The sequence below is a fragment of the Salvelinus alpinus genome, chromosome 24 (assembly GCF_045679555.1).
Source record: "Salvelinus alpinus chromosome 24, SLU_Salpinus.1, whole genome shotgun sequence".
Taxonomy (NCBI): Eukaryota; Metazoa; Chordata; class Actinopteri; order Salmoniformes; family Salmonidae; genus Salvelinus; species Salvelinus alpinus.
In genome coordinates, this window is record NC_092109.1 from 23,926,048 (window position 1) to 23,941,535 (window position 15,488).

At 44.2% G+C, this 15,488-nt stretch overlaps 1 protein-coding gene across 7 annotated transcripts in view; it reads left to right on the plus strand.

The window, feature by feature from the left end:
- The window catches only part of LOC139552367 (retinoic acid receptor RXR-alpha-A-like), a 151,704-nt gene that overhangs the window by 113,151 nt on the left and 23,065 nt on the right, over positions 1 to 15,488 (plus strand). For 6 of the 7 annotated variants that reach the window (XM_071364038.1, XM_071364039.1, XM_071364033.1 and 3 more), the window contains 2 exons: positions 505 to 684; positions 4,253 to 4,437. In XM_071364038.1, coding sequence (XP_071220139.1) covers positions 505 to 684; positions 4,253 to 4,437 — 365 coding nt within the window. The remainder of the gene's footprint in view (positions 1 to 504; positions 685 to 4,252; positions 4,438 to 15,488) is intronic. The other variant, XM_071364034.1, reaches the window with a different exon arrangement.

The window sequence follows — 15,488 nt, forward strand, 5'->3', positions numbered from 1 at the left end:
TGTGGAGGAGATGGTTAATATCAGACAGAATATCAGACAGGATGTGGAGGAGATGGTTTATATCAGACAAAATATCAGACAGGATGTGGAGGAGATGGTTAATATCAGACAGAATATCAGACAGGATGTGGAGGAGATGGTTTATATCAGACAAAATATCAGACAGGGTGTGGAGGAGATGGTTTATATCAGACAGAATATCAGACAGGATGTGGAGGAGATGGTTAATATCAGACAAATATCAGACAGACGCTTAGAGGTTAGTGATCTTCACAAACGCTGTTCATCAGAACAGCACAATGTCATAACATAGTAACATACATTACGCTTATAGTCACCATTTTCACCCTTCTGTTATTGTCCAAACAGTATGTAATCAATTTAATTTTTCCTTTATTATCCCCAATAAGAAACTGAGGATATGTGTGTGGGAAATGTGTCTTAAATGTCTAATAGCCACTCTCTATGTACTTTTTAAATTTAAAATGACGTGTCTGTCCCCAGGTAAACATTATGGAGTGTACAGCTGTGAGGGCTGTAAAGGCTTCTTCAAGAGGACAGTGAGGAAGGACCTGACCTACACCTGCCGCGACAACAAGGACTGTCTGATCGACAAGCGCCAGCGCAACCGCTGCCAGTACTGTCGCTACCAGAAGTGTCTGGCCTGTGGAATGAAGAGAGAAGGTACAGCACATGCCGTTGAGGATAAAGGCCTATTTACCCTCTCTCTGCCTGTCTGTACTCTCTCTCTCTCTGCCTGTCTGTACTATCTCTCTCTCTCTCTCTCTCTCTCTCTCTCTCTCTCTCTCTCTCTCTCTCTCTCTCTCTCTCTCTCTCTCTCTCTCTCTCTCTCTCTCTCTCTCTGCCTGTCTGTACTATCTCTCTCTCTATCTCTCTCTCACTCTCTCTCTCTCTCTCTGCCTGTCTGTACTATCGCTCTCTCTCTCACTCTCTCTCTCTCTCTCTCTCTGCCTGTCTGTACTATCTCTCTCTCTATCTCTCTCTCACTCTCTCTCTCTCTCTCTGCCTGTATGTACTATCTCTCTCTCTCTCACACACTCTCTCTCTCTCTCTCTGCCTGTCTGTACTATCTCTCTCTATCTCTCTCTCTCTCACTCTCTCTCTCTCTCTCTCTCTCTCTCTCTCTCTCTCTCTCTCTCTCTCTCTCTCTCTCTCTCTCTGCCTGTCTGTACTATCTCTCTCTCTCCCTCTCTCTACCTATCTCTCTGTCTATCTTTCTATTTCTCTCTCTCTATCCCTCTCTCTCTCTCTCACACACACACACACACACACACACACACACACACACACACACACACACACACACACACACACACACACACACACACACACACACACACACACACACACACACACACACACACACACACACACACACACAGAATCACTTCAACCTTCCCTCTGTGTCAGGAATCATTCAGCTCCTCATGTAGAGAACTTGAAGTGTGTTGAGATCACTTGTGTGATAATGAGAGCTCAACTCATCTGCCTCTTCATTACTATTGAATGAGGAGCAGTAATTGCAGAGGACTCACATTGTGCATGTAGAATTACTGACTTCCTCAGAGGCGTTCAAGATTGAAATAAGCAGCTAATGGAAAATGGAAGTCTTTATTACAGGTGATTCATATCAGGGCTCTTTCATTGACAAGACTAGCTTGAGAATGTTTCAGTGATTGGTTGCCTTCATAGGCAGACATGATGAAGAATTTCTGATTTCACTTGAAGAGCACTGATTTACCACAAGAGAGGGAGAGAAAATGGAAGAGGTTGTTTTAGCACTTCATAAGAGAGGAGGACATTAGCACTCTTAGCACACTTGTTCACACTTCCTGTAGGAAGCAGAGAGTGGATGACACACTAGCTCTCTCCATCAGAACCGCGTCATCACTCTCTAAGGTGAAATATTGATCTGGAATACTATTTTAACTGCTAAGTTCAGTCATTAAATAGTATGGCTTTAGACACAATGACACAACGTGACACAATGTGGGATTCCAGTTATTAAGGTGCATAATCTGAAGCACACAGTCCCCTTCCATATCAGAAATCACTTTATGTTATTCTAGGATCAGCTTTCCCTGTTCTGAATATGAACCACTGCACCAGGCAAAACAATACAAAACTGATCGTAGACCAACATGCAGATGTTCATCCCACCCTTAACCAATGATTATCAGACACATAACAAAACCAAAGCAAAGGAAAAGAGAAAACAAGAGAGTCTATGATAAGTAGATAAGAGCTTTTCTTTCTCGGGCCAATTTGTCTTGACCTCAGCATGCACCCCTCATCCCTCCCTCCCTACCCCCATTCACTCTTATTTATATCATCATAGGGCTCAACCTCCGTTCAATGATATTATCATTTACTGCCTTTCACCTCACTGTGCTGCCTAAGCCCCCCTGTAGCCTGAGGCAGGGGGAGAGCAAGGCAGCGGTAGTCCAAAAGGCTGAGCGAATCCGCAGAAAAACAGGATTAAATGAATTGATGCTCTCCCAGTCAGGGGAAGGGGGAAATAAAGCTAACATGATTTCAGCCCTCCTCACCTCTCTCTGACTCCAGCACAACTATTCTACCCTTGGGCTGACCTCCACCGCCAGACAGCAGTTCCTCTAAAGTGGGGCCCCTTGTCCCCCCTCCTCCTCCCCTCCTCTTCTCTCCCTGTTCTCCCCTTCCCAGAACCCCCACCCCTGTGATTCAGCACTTGGAATAGGAAGGAAGAAGAAAAAAAATAAAGAATATGAAGTGTCTTCATTTGTGTGCGTGTGTGTGTGTGTGTGTGTGTGTGTGTGTGTGTGTGTGTGTGTGTGTGTGTGTGTGTGTGTGTGTGTGTGTGTGTGTGTGTGTGTGTGTGTGTGTGTGTGTGTGTGTGTGTGTGTGCGTGTGTGTGCGTGTGTAGATGTGTGTGTGTGTGTAGATGTGTGTGTAGATGTGTGTGTGTGTAGGTGTGTGTGATGTGTGTGTGTGCAGATGTGTGTGTGTGTGTGTGTAGATGTGTGTGTGTGTGTAGATGTGTGTGTGTGCAGATGTGTGTGTGTGCAGATGTGTGTGTGTGTGTAGATGTGTGTGTGTGTGTGTGTGTGTGTGTGTGTGTGTGTGTGTGTGTGTGTGTGTGTGTGTGTGTGTGTGTGTGTGTGTGTGTGTGTGTGTGTGTGTGTGTGTGTGTGTGTGTGTGTGTGTGCGTGTGTGTGTGTGCAGATGTGTGTGTGTGTGTGTAGATGTGTGTGTGTGTGTGTAGATGTGTGTGTGTGCAGATGTGTGTGTGTGCAGATGTGTGTGTGTGTGAGTGTAGATGTGTGTGTGTAGATGTGTGTGTGTGTGTGTGTGTGTGTGTGTGTGCAGATGTGTGTGTGTGTAGATGTGCGTGTGTGTGTGTGTGTGTGTAGATGTGTGTGTGTGTGTGTGTGTGTGTGTGCAGATGTGTGTGTGTGTGTGTAGATGTGTGTGTGTGTGCAGATGTGTGTGTGTGTAGATGTGTGTGGGGGGGGGGGGAGTGTTTACGTTTATTGGGAAGAGGAGAGGGAAGAAATGGGTTGAAACCCAGAGGCAGCGCATAGCAACCGCCTCCCCTTACGGTCTCATATGAGCACACATACGCCTCTCTGGGTGGAGGTGCGGTTAGGGTTGCCTCGGCCACAGTGAGCCTCGGTGTCTGCTCAGCACACAAACCACTTCCTGTGTCTCCCTGCCAAGCCAATCACACAGCAGATCCAACAAGGCCCCGCTTTACACAGAGACTTAGTGAGACTGTTATTTACTGGACAGACTAAAAACAACATTATTTTACACAAAGACCCCATTGACGTGTGTGTCTGTGCGCCAGTCAGTCTGTCAAAGCCATTCTGTCACAGTGTCTGTGGTAAACATGCAGGGCGTAAATGAGGACTCATACCACATCCATTATTAATGTGTCAATATATGGTGGTCATGAAAGGAGCTTGTTGTTTGTTATTGTGCTCTACATTGAGACACAGCAGGAGAGAGGGTCCTTGTATGAAGCGTTTGCATATGTTGTGTCTACACTCTACTGTATTTCCTGTCATGTCTCTATTCATGTGTTCTGTAATTATGGGGACTCACATATTTCAGTGTAGATCTGTTACCTCGGTCTTTATATCACACCTAATGTAATAATAATGATACACACGCACTATTTACATATGTACACACACACACAAACACCGCACACACTAGACAACACCGCAGCAGCAGTAGTGACCGGAACCAGTTTTGTTACACACAGCCGTCCAGGAGGAGCGCCAGCGGGCCAAAGAGCGCAGTGAGAACGAGGTGGAGTCCACCAGCAGCGTCAACGAGGACATGCCCGTGGAGAAGGTCCTGGAGGCAGAGCTCGCTGTGGAACCCAAGACAGAGACCTACATCGAGACCAACCTGGGCATGCCATCCAACTCGGTGAGTCACTACACCGTATGTACTGTTCACCCTGTACTCTGTCCTGAAGAGCAGGAGTCGTTTACACACACACATACAGTGCATTCGTAAAGTATTCAGACCGCTTGACTTTTTCCACATTTTGTTACGTTACAGCCTTATTCTAAAATGGATTACATTTTTAAAAATCCCCCTCAATCTACACACAGTACCCCATAATGACAAAGTGAAAACAGGTTCTTAGAAGTGTTTAGAAATACCTTATTTACACAAGTATTCAGACCCTTTACTATGACCCGCGAAATTGAGCTCAGGTGCTTCCTGTTTTCATTGATCATCCTTCAGATGTTTCTACAACTTGATTGGAGTCCACCTGTGGTAAATTCAATTGATTTGACATTATTTGGAAAGGCACACATCTGTCAATGTAAGGTCCCACAGTTGACAGTGCATGTCAGAGCAAAAACCAACCCCGGGGTCGAAGGAATTATCCGTAGAGCTCTGAGACAGGATTGTGTCGAGGCACAGATCTGGGGAATGGTAACAAAACATTTCTGCAGCATTGAAGGTCCCCAAGAACACAGTGGCCTCCCTCATTCTTAAATGGAAGAAGTTTGGAACCACCAAGACTCTTCCTAGAGCTGGCCGCCCAGCCAAACTGGGCTATCGGGGGAGAGGAGCCTTGGTCAGGGAGGTGACCAAGAACCAGATGGTCACGCTGACAGAGCTCCAGAGTTCCTCTGTGGAGATGGAAGAACCTTCCAGAAGGACAACCATCTCTGCAGCACCCCACCAATCAGGCCTTTATGGTAGAGTGGCCAGACGGAAGCGAGTCCTCAGTAAAAGGCACATGACAGCCCCCTTGGAGTTTGCCAAAAGGCAGCTAAAGACTCTCAGACAATGAGAAACAAGATTCTCTGGTCTGATGAAACCAAGATTGAACTCTTTGGCTTGAATGCCAAGTGTCACGTCTGGAGGAAACCTGGCACCATCTCTATGATGAAGCATGGTGGTGGTTGTTTGTTTTTCAGCGGCATGGACTGGGAGACTTGTCAGGATCGAGGGAAAGATGAACGGAGCAAAGTACTTAGAGAACCTTGATGAAAACCTGTTCCAGAGCGCTCAGGACCTCAGACTGGGGTGAAGGTCCACCTTCCAACAGGACAATGACCCTAAGCACACAGCCAAGACAATGCAGGAGTGGCTTCGGGACGTCTCTGAATGTCCTTGAGTGGCCCGGTCAGAGCCCAGACTTGAACCCGATCAAACATCTCTGGAGAGACCTGAAAATAGCTGTCCAGCAATGCTCCCCATCCAACCTGACAGAGCTTGAGAGGATCTGCAGAGAAGAATGGAGAGAAAATCCCCAAATACAGGTGTGCCAAGCTTGTAGCGTCATATCCAACAAGACTCGAGGCTGTAATATCTGCCAAAAGTACTTCAACAAAGTACTAAGTAAAGGGTCTGAATACTTATGTAAATGTGATATTTCCATTTTATTTCATTTTAGTTTAAAAAAATGTCTAAAAACCTGTTTTTGCTTTGTCATTATGGGGTATTGTGTGTAGATTGAAGAGGGGGAAAAAACGATTGAATCCATTTTATAATAATGAAATGTGGAAAAAGGCAAGGGGTCTGAATACTTTCCGAATGCACTGTATATGTACAATGACACCAACACACTTATCCACATATGCACATGCACATACACACTCATTCTCCATTTTCTAAAATTTTCCCTCGGTATGAAACAGGTTCCTCAGCCTCTGACGTGTGTCTTTGCAGTAATGGCCATTATTAACATGTAATCAGTGTTATCACAACAATTTGCCACACCATTAGAGTTCAACTATGCTGCAATCTGACAATCTTCATTATCCTCTCTGGAGCAGGACTCCCCAGGGTATCGCTTGATTGACAGGGAGCAGCCATTAGCCAACATGAGGATGAGGAACAAATCACATCAAATCAAATAGTATTTGTCACAGTCGCCGAATACAGCAGGTGTAGGTAGACCTTACCATGAAATGCTTACTTCACAAGGCCGCAGGAAATAAGCTTTAAAACATCAAAACAATTCTCTGCCCCAAGTAAAATGTGTAGAATTGCGGGAAATGATCTATAAAACTGCAAAATGTTCTCTCCGCCAACAAGAGGGGTATAAACAGTTTGGGGTCACATGGGTTGCGAGGTAGGGGTTTGTTACTACGCTGATAAATGACTATATCCATCTGGACCTTTGCCACTTAGGAAATTTGTGTGACCAGACCTTCTCAAATAGTACTTGAGTACTAGACTCTGTCTGGCTCAACCGTGAATAATACAACAGACTAAGGAATTAACATGGTCCACACACACCCGCACAGTCGTGGAGAGGGCACTGCAGCGCCTCTTCCCCCTCAGGAGGCTGAAAAGATTTGGCATGGGCCCTCAGATCCTCAAAAAGTTCTACAGCTGCACCACCGAGAGCATCTTGAATAGCTGCATCACGCTTGGTATAGCGAATGCACGTCACTTGTTCTTGACCACAAAATGCTACAGAAGGTGGTGTGGACAGACCAGTGCATGACTGGTGCCGAGCTCCCTGCCATCCAGGACCTCTATATCAGGCGGTGTCAGAGGAAGGCACGAAAAATTGCCAAAGACTCCAGCCAACCTAGCCATAGACTGTTCACTCGGCTACCGTCCGGCAAACGGTACCGGAGCATCGGCTCTTGGCCCAACAGGCTCCCGAGACAGCTTCTACCCCCAAGCCATACGTAAGACTGCTAAATAGCCAGACTGCTAAATGGTAAATTAATGGTACCCAAACAATCTGCACTGACTCTATCTTGCACTGACCCTATCTATGTACACTAGACTACATATACACACACACACCATATAAACACTCACTCATACACACTACATTGACACTCCCACAGAAAACCCACACACATTCATATACACTACATATGCACATACACACATAACACACGCACGCATACCGACACAACACAAACACACGTACATACGCATTACGCACACAGACACACACACACACATTCTTATTATTATCTATCCTGATGCCTAGTCACTTTACCCTGCCTTCACGTATCTACCTCAAATACTTCGTGTACGTACGGTGTATTCGGAAAGTATTCAGACCCCTTGACTTTTCCCACATTTTGTTACATTACAGCCTTATTCTAAAATGTATTTAAATGTTTTTTTCCCCTCATCAATCTATGCACAATATCTCATAATGATAAAACGAAAACAGGTTTTTAGAAAATTTTGCAAATATAACTGAAATATCACATTTACATAAGTATTCAGACCCTTTAAAGTACTTTGTTGAAGCACCTTTGGTAGCGAGTACAGCCTCTTCTTGGGTATGACGCGAGAAGGTTGGCACACCTGTATTTGGGGAGTTTCTCCCATTCTTCTCTGCAGATCCTCTCAAGCTCTGTCAGGTTGGATGGGGAGCGTCTCTGCACAGCTATTTCAGGTTTCTCCAGAGACGTTTGATTGGGTTCAATACAGGGCTCTGGCTGGACCACTCAAGGACATTCAGAGACGTGTCCCGAAGCCACTCCTGCGTTGTCTTGGCTGTGTGATTAGGGTCATTGTTCTGTTGGAAGGTGAATTTTCGCCCCAGTCTGAGATCCTGTGCGCTCTGGGGCAAGTTTTTATCTTTCTGTAATTTGCTCCATTCATCTTTCCCTCGGTCCTGACTAGTCTCCCAGTCCCTGCCATTGAAAAACATCCCCAAAGCATGATGCTGCCACCACCATGCTTCATCATAGGGATGGTGCCAGGTTTCCTCCAGACGTGATGCTTAGCATTCAGGCCAAAGAGTTCAATCTCGGTTTCATCAGACCAGAGAATCTTGTTCCTCGTGGTCTGAAAGTCCTTTAGGTGCCTTTTGGCCAGCTCCAAGTGGGCTTTCATGTGCCTTACTGAGGAGTGGCTTCCATCTGGCCACTCTACCATAAAGGTCTGATTGGTGGGGTGCTGCAGAGATGGCTGTCCTTCTGGAAGGTTCTCCCATCTTCACAGAGGAACTCTGGAGCTCTTTCAGAGTGACCATCGGGTTCTTGGTCACCTCCCTGACCAAGGCCCTTCTCCCCCGATTGCTCAGTTTGGCCGGGCAGCCAGCTTTATTAAAAGTCTTGGTGGTTCCAAACTTCTTCCATTTAGGAATGATGGAGGCCACTGTGTTGTTGGGGACCTTCAGTGCTGCAGACATTTTTTGGTACCTCCCAGATCTGTGCCTCGACTCAATCTTGGCTCGGAGCTCTACGGACAATTCCTTCAACCTTATGGGTTGGTCTTTGCTCTGTGGGACTTTATATAGACAGGTGTGTGCCTTTCCAAATCATGTCCAATCAATTGAATTTAGCACAGGTGGACTCCAATCAAGTTGTAGAAACATCTCAATGATGATCAATGGAAACAGGCTGCACCTGAGCTCAATTTCTAGTCTCATAGCAAAGGGTCTGAATACTTATGTAAATAAGGTATTTATGTTTTTTATCGTTAATAAATTAGCAAAAACTTCTAAAAACCTGTTTTCGCTTTGTCATTATGGGTTATAGATTGTAGGAAAATGTTTTATTTAATCCATTTTAGAATAAGGCTGTAACGTAACAAAATGTGGAAAAAGTCAAGGGGTCTGAATTCTTTCCAAATGCACTCTATCTACCTCAAATACCTCACACCTTTGCCCATTGCTCTGGTACTGGTACTCCCTTTATATTGCTCCACTCTTGTGTTACTGTTTATATATTTTAACTCTGCATTGTTGGGAAGGCCTCGTAAGCAAGCATTTCACGGTGAATTCTACACCAGTTGTATGTGATTTGATCACCTAATCTAAGGAAGGTTTGACCGACAGCATCTCACCAACCTCTGGTTTCTCAGGAATCCTACTGGAACAACAGACACAGAGCAGTTGTGTAGGAGAGGGAAGGAGGGAGAGCGGGACAGAGGAAGGAGGGAGGGAGTGAGTGCTTCTTCTTGGACTCGTCTGTTCTGGGGGGAAGTGTCCTGTGAAGTGAAGGTAGAACTCTGAAGGCTGTTATGTGAGTAAATGGGAGCTGTTTATGGGTAGATGGAAATGTACGTGATGAGCGTTGACATTTGGGAGGAGAGGGAAAGGAGAGGGGAGGGGCTGGCAGCTCTCTGACACACTAAATCACTCTGTGTGTGTGTCTGTCTGGGCTTCGCCTTGCCGTAACTACTCCGCTCTACATCTCACCGCTGGGGCTCTGACACCAACAGGGGGTGCCCTGCAGGAGATAGAGGAGGATATCGATCTTTTCTAGAAATATAGCTTTGATAAAGGCAGAGAAATACCAGTTGTTTTGGTCATTTTCGAGTAATTCTTGGTAATTTCTAGTGGATCAATATTTGTAGGTTTTCGTTTATTTCTTGCTATGGTTTAAGGTAATGATTGTAATGGGGAGTTGTAGTTCAATAGGCCATGTAGATTGGGTAATGTGTGACATTTTTATTAATCTAATTTATGGCACCATTTATTAATCTGCCCTAGCTAAAGACAACTGCTGAGACACCTCCTAGTTCCCCTTCTATTGATATTTCAATTGACACTGAAAACGATCCTCATAATCATATGAAAAGTTAGGAGTAGTGATGCATCCATATGATTATTTTGGGCCGATAACGGTATCCGATATTTTCCTTGCCAAAAAAACCTGATACCGATAACCAATATTTTAAATTTTAGCTGCCTTTTAAGCGTTCTAGTACAGTTAAATAGTTAACACACACACATGGACGCAGTGGTCTAAGGCACTGCATCTCAGTGCAAGAGGCGTCACTACAGTCCCTGGTTCGAATCCAGGCTGTATCACATCCGGCCGTGATTGGGAGTCCCAAAGGGTGGCGCGCAATTGGCGCAGCGTCGTCCGGGCCGTCATTGTAAATAAGAATTTGGTCTTAACTGACTTGCCTAGTTAAATAAAGGTTACAGTCACACACACACCACACTGACCAAAAATGGCATTTACGTATGTCCCCACTACCAGTAAAACATAATCAAAACCTATTTCTTTCACTTACTTGCTGTGCTGTTTCTTGGTTCATTTGTTCAGTCGTTTCATTATTAGCCAGGAATTCTATGTAACGCTGTTTGGGTCTTTGCGTGTCAAAAAAGATACATGTCAAATAACACTATTTGACGTGTCAAATAACACGACATCTGCTTTAGTAGCTATAGTTAGCTAGCTAACTATATAGCTAGGTGTCATCATCTAAAATAACCCTAATTTGTAAGACAGTTCTTATTTCAATAATGGTGGTCGGACCCATCTATGTGAAGCTAGCCACAATAAGGATTAGCCACAATAGTGGACTTTGCGCTTAGCCTTCAAGGTAAAAGTATGGCATAATTATACTATTTGTATTCATTTGCATCACTGTCAAAGACATACTTTTATTTTGAAGGCAAACCGCAAGTTACACGATTGTGCCTAATCCTTATTGTGGCTAGCTTCACAACACATAACCCGGTCCGGTCGAGCCTCACTAGCCAGATGAAGCTAGCTGGCTGGTTATAACGTTAGCTTTGGGCAACAGGGTTAAGTAGCTGGCTAGCTATTTATTTTCATGAACTGAAGTTCAATTTCAATAAGCAAACAACAAGTGGCAACCTCGCAAATACTCACAAGGATTCCTAAATCATTGCTAAGAATAATGAAAATGACTGCAGTTTCTACTGGTTATTGTTTTTTGGCTGGTTGTATTGGTGCTAGCTAGGTACTAAGCTAAAGATAGCTATCCCAGAAGTTACGGTCGAACAAATTTTGCTTTATTACCAACGCGGTATTGGGAACACATCGTTCATGGCCGGTCTTTGCAGACTTTTTTGTACAGCTTTGATAGTGCTACTGTATCTTTTTTGACACGCAAAGACCCAAACGGCGTTCCATAGTATGTATGTTGTGAAACTAATAGCAGTGACGCTATTACTGTGTAACTCCGGTAGGGCAACATCTGAAAAATAGCGCACTTGGTAGTGTGTACCGGTGCTCGACCAGTCAGCGAAAGCCAACATCACCCACGACAGAGAACAGTTGATTGTCAAGGGCAATGAATTCCATTATCTTGGCTTTAATGGATTTCGCCCTTTGAGTTGTCTCACTGAATTTTTCTTACTCTTTCAAATGACTGCTGGACTTGTTGACTGCTCGATCCACACAGCAGACATTGTGGGCTAGGTTGCATGTGTAGCCACGTTATATAGGTAAGCACGGTAGCTTTGACATCGGTTTTTAACTTCGGCGTTAAACTAGACATCGGCCGATACTTATGTTTGCATTTTTAGCTAATATCGTCCTATTCCGATATGTTCACCGATATATCGTGCATCCATAGTTAGGAGTCGATTAAACAAGGGTAGAGAGGCACAGTCAGTGTTGGAATGTGTCCCCGTGCGGTGTCCCCTTGGCAGGCAGTCCCAGTATATTAGGATCCCCTCTGCCCCCTGTGTTAGTGAATCCCTGGGCCAGGGCCCGTGAATGCACACCATGAATGGGGACTGCCACTGTCTAATGACCGGGGTTTGGCGAAGCTGAATAAAGTGTGTTTATCTCATGGTGACCTAGAACCGGAGTTAAACAGGCATTAGTAACATGCCTTCAGTCAGACAAGCCAGGGCCTTCTCTTCAAGGAGGGAGGGATGGGGAGGAGTGGGGTAACACGCCATTCTGGGGATTTTTTCATACCTCTGTCTGGCTCTTTCTCACTATCCCTCTCTCTTTCGCTATGGATTTTTCTCATTCTGTCCGTGTATAATCCAACCTTGTGTGCTGTTTGAATCTGCCAAGTTGCATAATTATTTGTCTCTCTCTCTCTCTGCTGTGTCTGTCCAAACAGAGAGGTACGCTAATGTTGTTCAGAGGGTACTTGGTTGAGGGTACTCTCAATACTCTTCTTCAACAAACAGCCCATCATGAGATCTTTACTCTCAACTCACAATTTTGTTGAAAATTTGGATTAGGGACAAATCATCTATTGACTACTATCTTTGTTGTCATGCAACTGTAGTGGGGTTTAAGCAGAATATGAAAAATGTAAAAGCCAGTCTCTGATCTCTCCCCTCCACAAGTGATCAAAATTTAATAGGACGATATGCAAGCCAGGCATTTCCGTGAGAGGAGAGGCTGAGATGGATATTGGCTGTGAATAATGCACACCAAAGCCTTCAATTCAGTCTGGAACAAAAAACACTCATGTTTGCGGCAAGCATTAAGAGGTGTCCTCAAAGCGTCTCTCATAAGCCCAAACGCTCACACTCCCTTTCCACATCTCTCTATCTCTTTCTCATGGGAGGGTTACGTCTCTCCTCTGGGGAGGGTTACGTCTCTTTCAGAAAATGATCAGCTGGCCCCCTATCCTCCAGAGCAAAGGATGTTCACAGAGAAGGAATGTAAAAGAGTTTCTCTCACAGACAGCTATGGGTTCTGTAAGGTCACGGTGGTCCCTCTTGGCCTGGGCCCGAATTCACAAAATCTTCTTAAGAAGAAACGTATACTTGAGTGCCATTTTTTCCTTAACTTTATACTTAAAAATACATTCATGAAAAGTTGCTATTCCTCAATAAAGTTCTTGAAAATGTTCTTAAGTTTCTTCCTATATTTCATTGTGAGAAAATATTTGGAAATATTCTTAATTCCAAGATAGCTGAACCTTTGTCTTAAACTCAAGGCAGAGAGAAAATAAGCTAATGAAAGCAATTGAACATGTTTAATATAGATAGCTAGCTAGCTCGGTTGCCTAGCGACAATCATCTTAAGAAGATAGTTAAGAAGTTCATCATTGTAAATAAGAATTTGTCCTTAACTGACTTGCCTAGTTAAATAAAGGTTAAATAAAAATACAATTATTCTTCCAGACCTCGGAAGGCATTGTGGTCTCTTCCACTGTGACTCCCCGTAACATCCTCTGACTGGTGTCTTCTCACTCACCTACAGTGAGGTAATATGTGCTCATGGCGGGAGTGTGGTCTATGTTCTCTCCTGTCATCTTCATGGTGTATACAGTGAGAAACGAGGTCAGTGTAAACACGGCTAAGAGAGCCATGCAATATTCATGAGCCTTCCCCGTGTTTAACGAGAACTCTGGGAGTTGTATTCTTTTGAGAGGCCTCGACAGGGACACAAAATACAGCCCCTTTTGTATTGTTTTGTTTGGGCTGCGGCTGCCTTTGGAATGAATTAGCAGATTTGTTTATGTGTTTGAAGGAGAAATACAGGCGGAAAAACTGTCGCGCTGAGCCGTGCGGTCCACAACGACTCCCACAGAGACCAGATGCTTCAATATTTATAAGATGCTTTTCTTTCTCCTCCCAAAGAAAAACTACTTTCAGTTTTCAAAACAGTGCTGGCTTTGTGTCTGGTTAACTGTTTCATACTGTTTCATATTTCAAGCGGTCGTATCTGATTCTCGTCAGTCAGTGATAGTTTCACACTATAGGGAGGGAGGAAGGAAGGGGGGATGGAGTGGGTAGTCTTAGGCCTGAGCATTTGAAGTAGAGGAAGAATGGAAGGAAGAGGAGGTGCAATTCATTTTTCTCATCTTACTCTAATCTTCTCCAGAGAGCTACAGTTGTAGTTGAGATCTTCCGAGCTTTCAGCATTGATCTGTGGGATTTGGTGAGAGAGAGAAGTTGGGGAGCGAGAGAAGATACGTTTTGTTATTGATAACATTGATGGGGACATTTTTTCTCTCCACTGGATATGTTTATACGTTAGAAGTGCTTGCCTCCTTCACTAACCACGGTTTCCTCCTGGGTTGAGTGAGGCCTCGAGTAAGGCCTTCAGTTTGATGGCTTCTAAAACTTGAGGTTTCTTTGCTCTTGTCCGTTCACATCCGTATTTCCATCCATCCTCTCTCTCTCTCTCAGTTCTTTTCCTCTATCTTTCAGATCTCTCATTTTCATGTTGTCCTCTGCTAACTTTTCGTCCATATACTTTACATTTTGACCTTTTTCATCCAGACTTTACTCTGTCTGAGTCAGGAATATAACCCAGGTGGTGAGTGAGAATACAGTCTCACTATTCCATATAATTACAGAGTCTATAACTTGTTTAGCTTTCTTGAAAGCTATTTTCATAAAGGGCAATTCTGCCTCTTTTCAACTTCATATTCAATATCTCCAGCACCAAACCAGTGTCTACATATGTGAAAACGGTGCGTTTCAATGATTTGTGGTTAAAACGATAAGAAGAAAGGTCATTAAAAGAGGTTAGGATTAAAAGCAAAAAAACTTTGATTTTCAAAAACTGCAACGAGTTTTTAAAATGTTTGAACTTTTGAAGATGTCATCAGGTAGTTCTTTTTTTTCTACAAAACATAGAAATGCACTGTAGACATTGCTATTGTGCTGGAGATAGAGAGTAAGGTAGTAAGGTTGAAAAGTGGTGGAATTGCCTTTTTAAGACTCATTCTCGTACGCTCACGCATTAAATGAATTCACACTTGAACGCCCAAACAGTTTTTCCTTAACTCTGTGTCAGTTCAACCTCTTTTTGCTTTCTGTCTGAACACTCCATATGGCCTTCTGTAGGTAGAAGTTTTCCAAAGGAATTGCTTGCTTGGAGAGAGTCATTTTTTACTGCTGCTTCTCTGCAGGTATTTCCTCCTCGGGCTGGGACAGAATCATTGTTTGTTTTGCCTTCCTGCTCGCTCCTCCTCAGAGGTGATCATTCACAAGGCAGGGGTGTGTGTGGGGGGGGGGGGTCTTGGCTCAGCAGATCAGGCCCTGTGCTGCTCTCTCATCCGGTGGTGCACTGCTGTGACTGGACACATACTGTATGCAGCAAGAATGCACATGCACACAGTGTGTTCGCATAATACACATTCAACCACACACGTCACAATTTATAAAACGGGGGGGTCTAATCCTGAATGCTTATTGGTTAAAACCGCATTCCAGCTGAGGTCTATTCCACAAGTTACCACTGGCTAAATCTATGATGTTAAAATGCCTATTTACTCTGTTCCATCTGACTGCGCAATCCACTGTCTCATCAGCCCAGCCAGGCAATTTATAAACTTGATCTCCG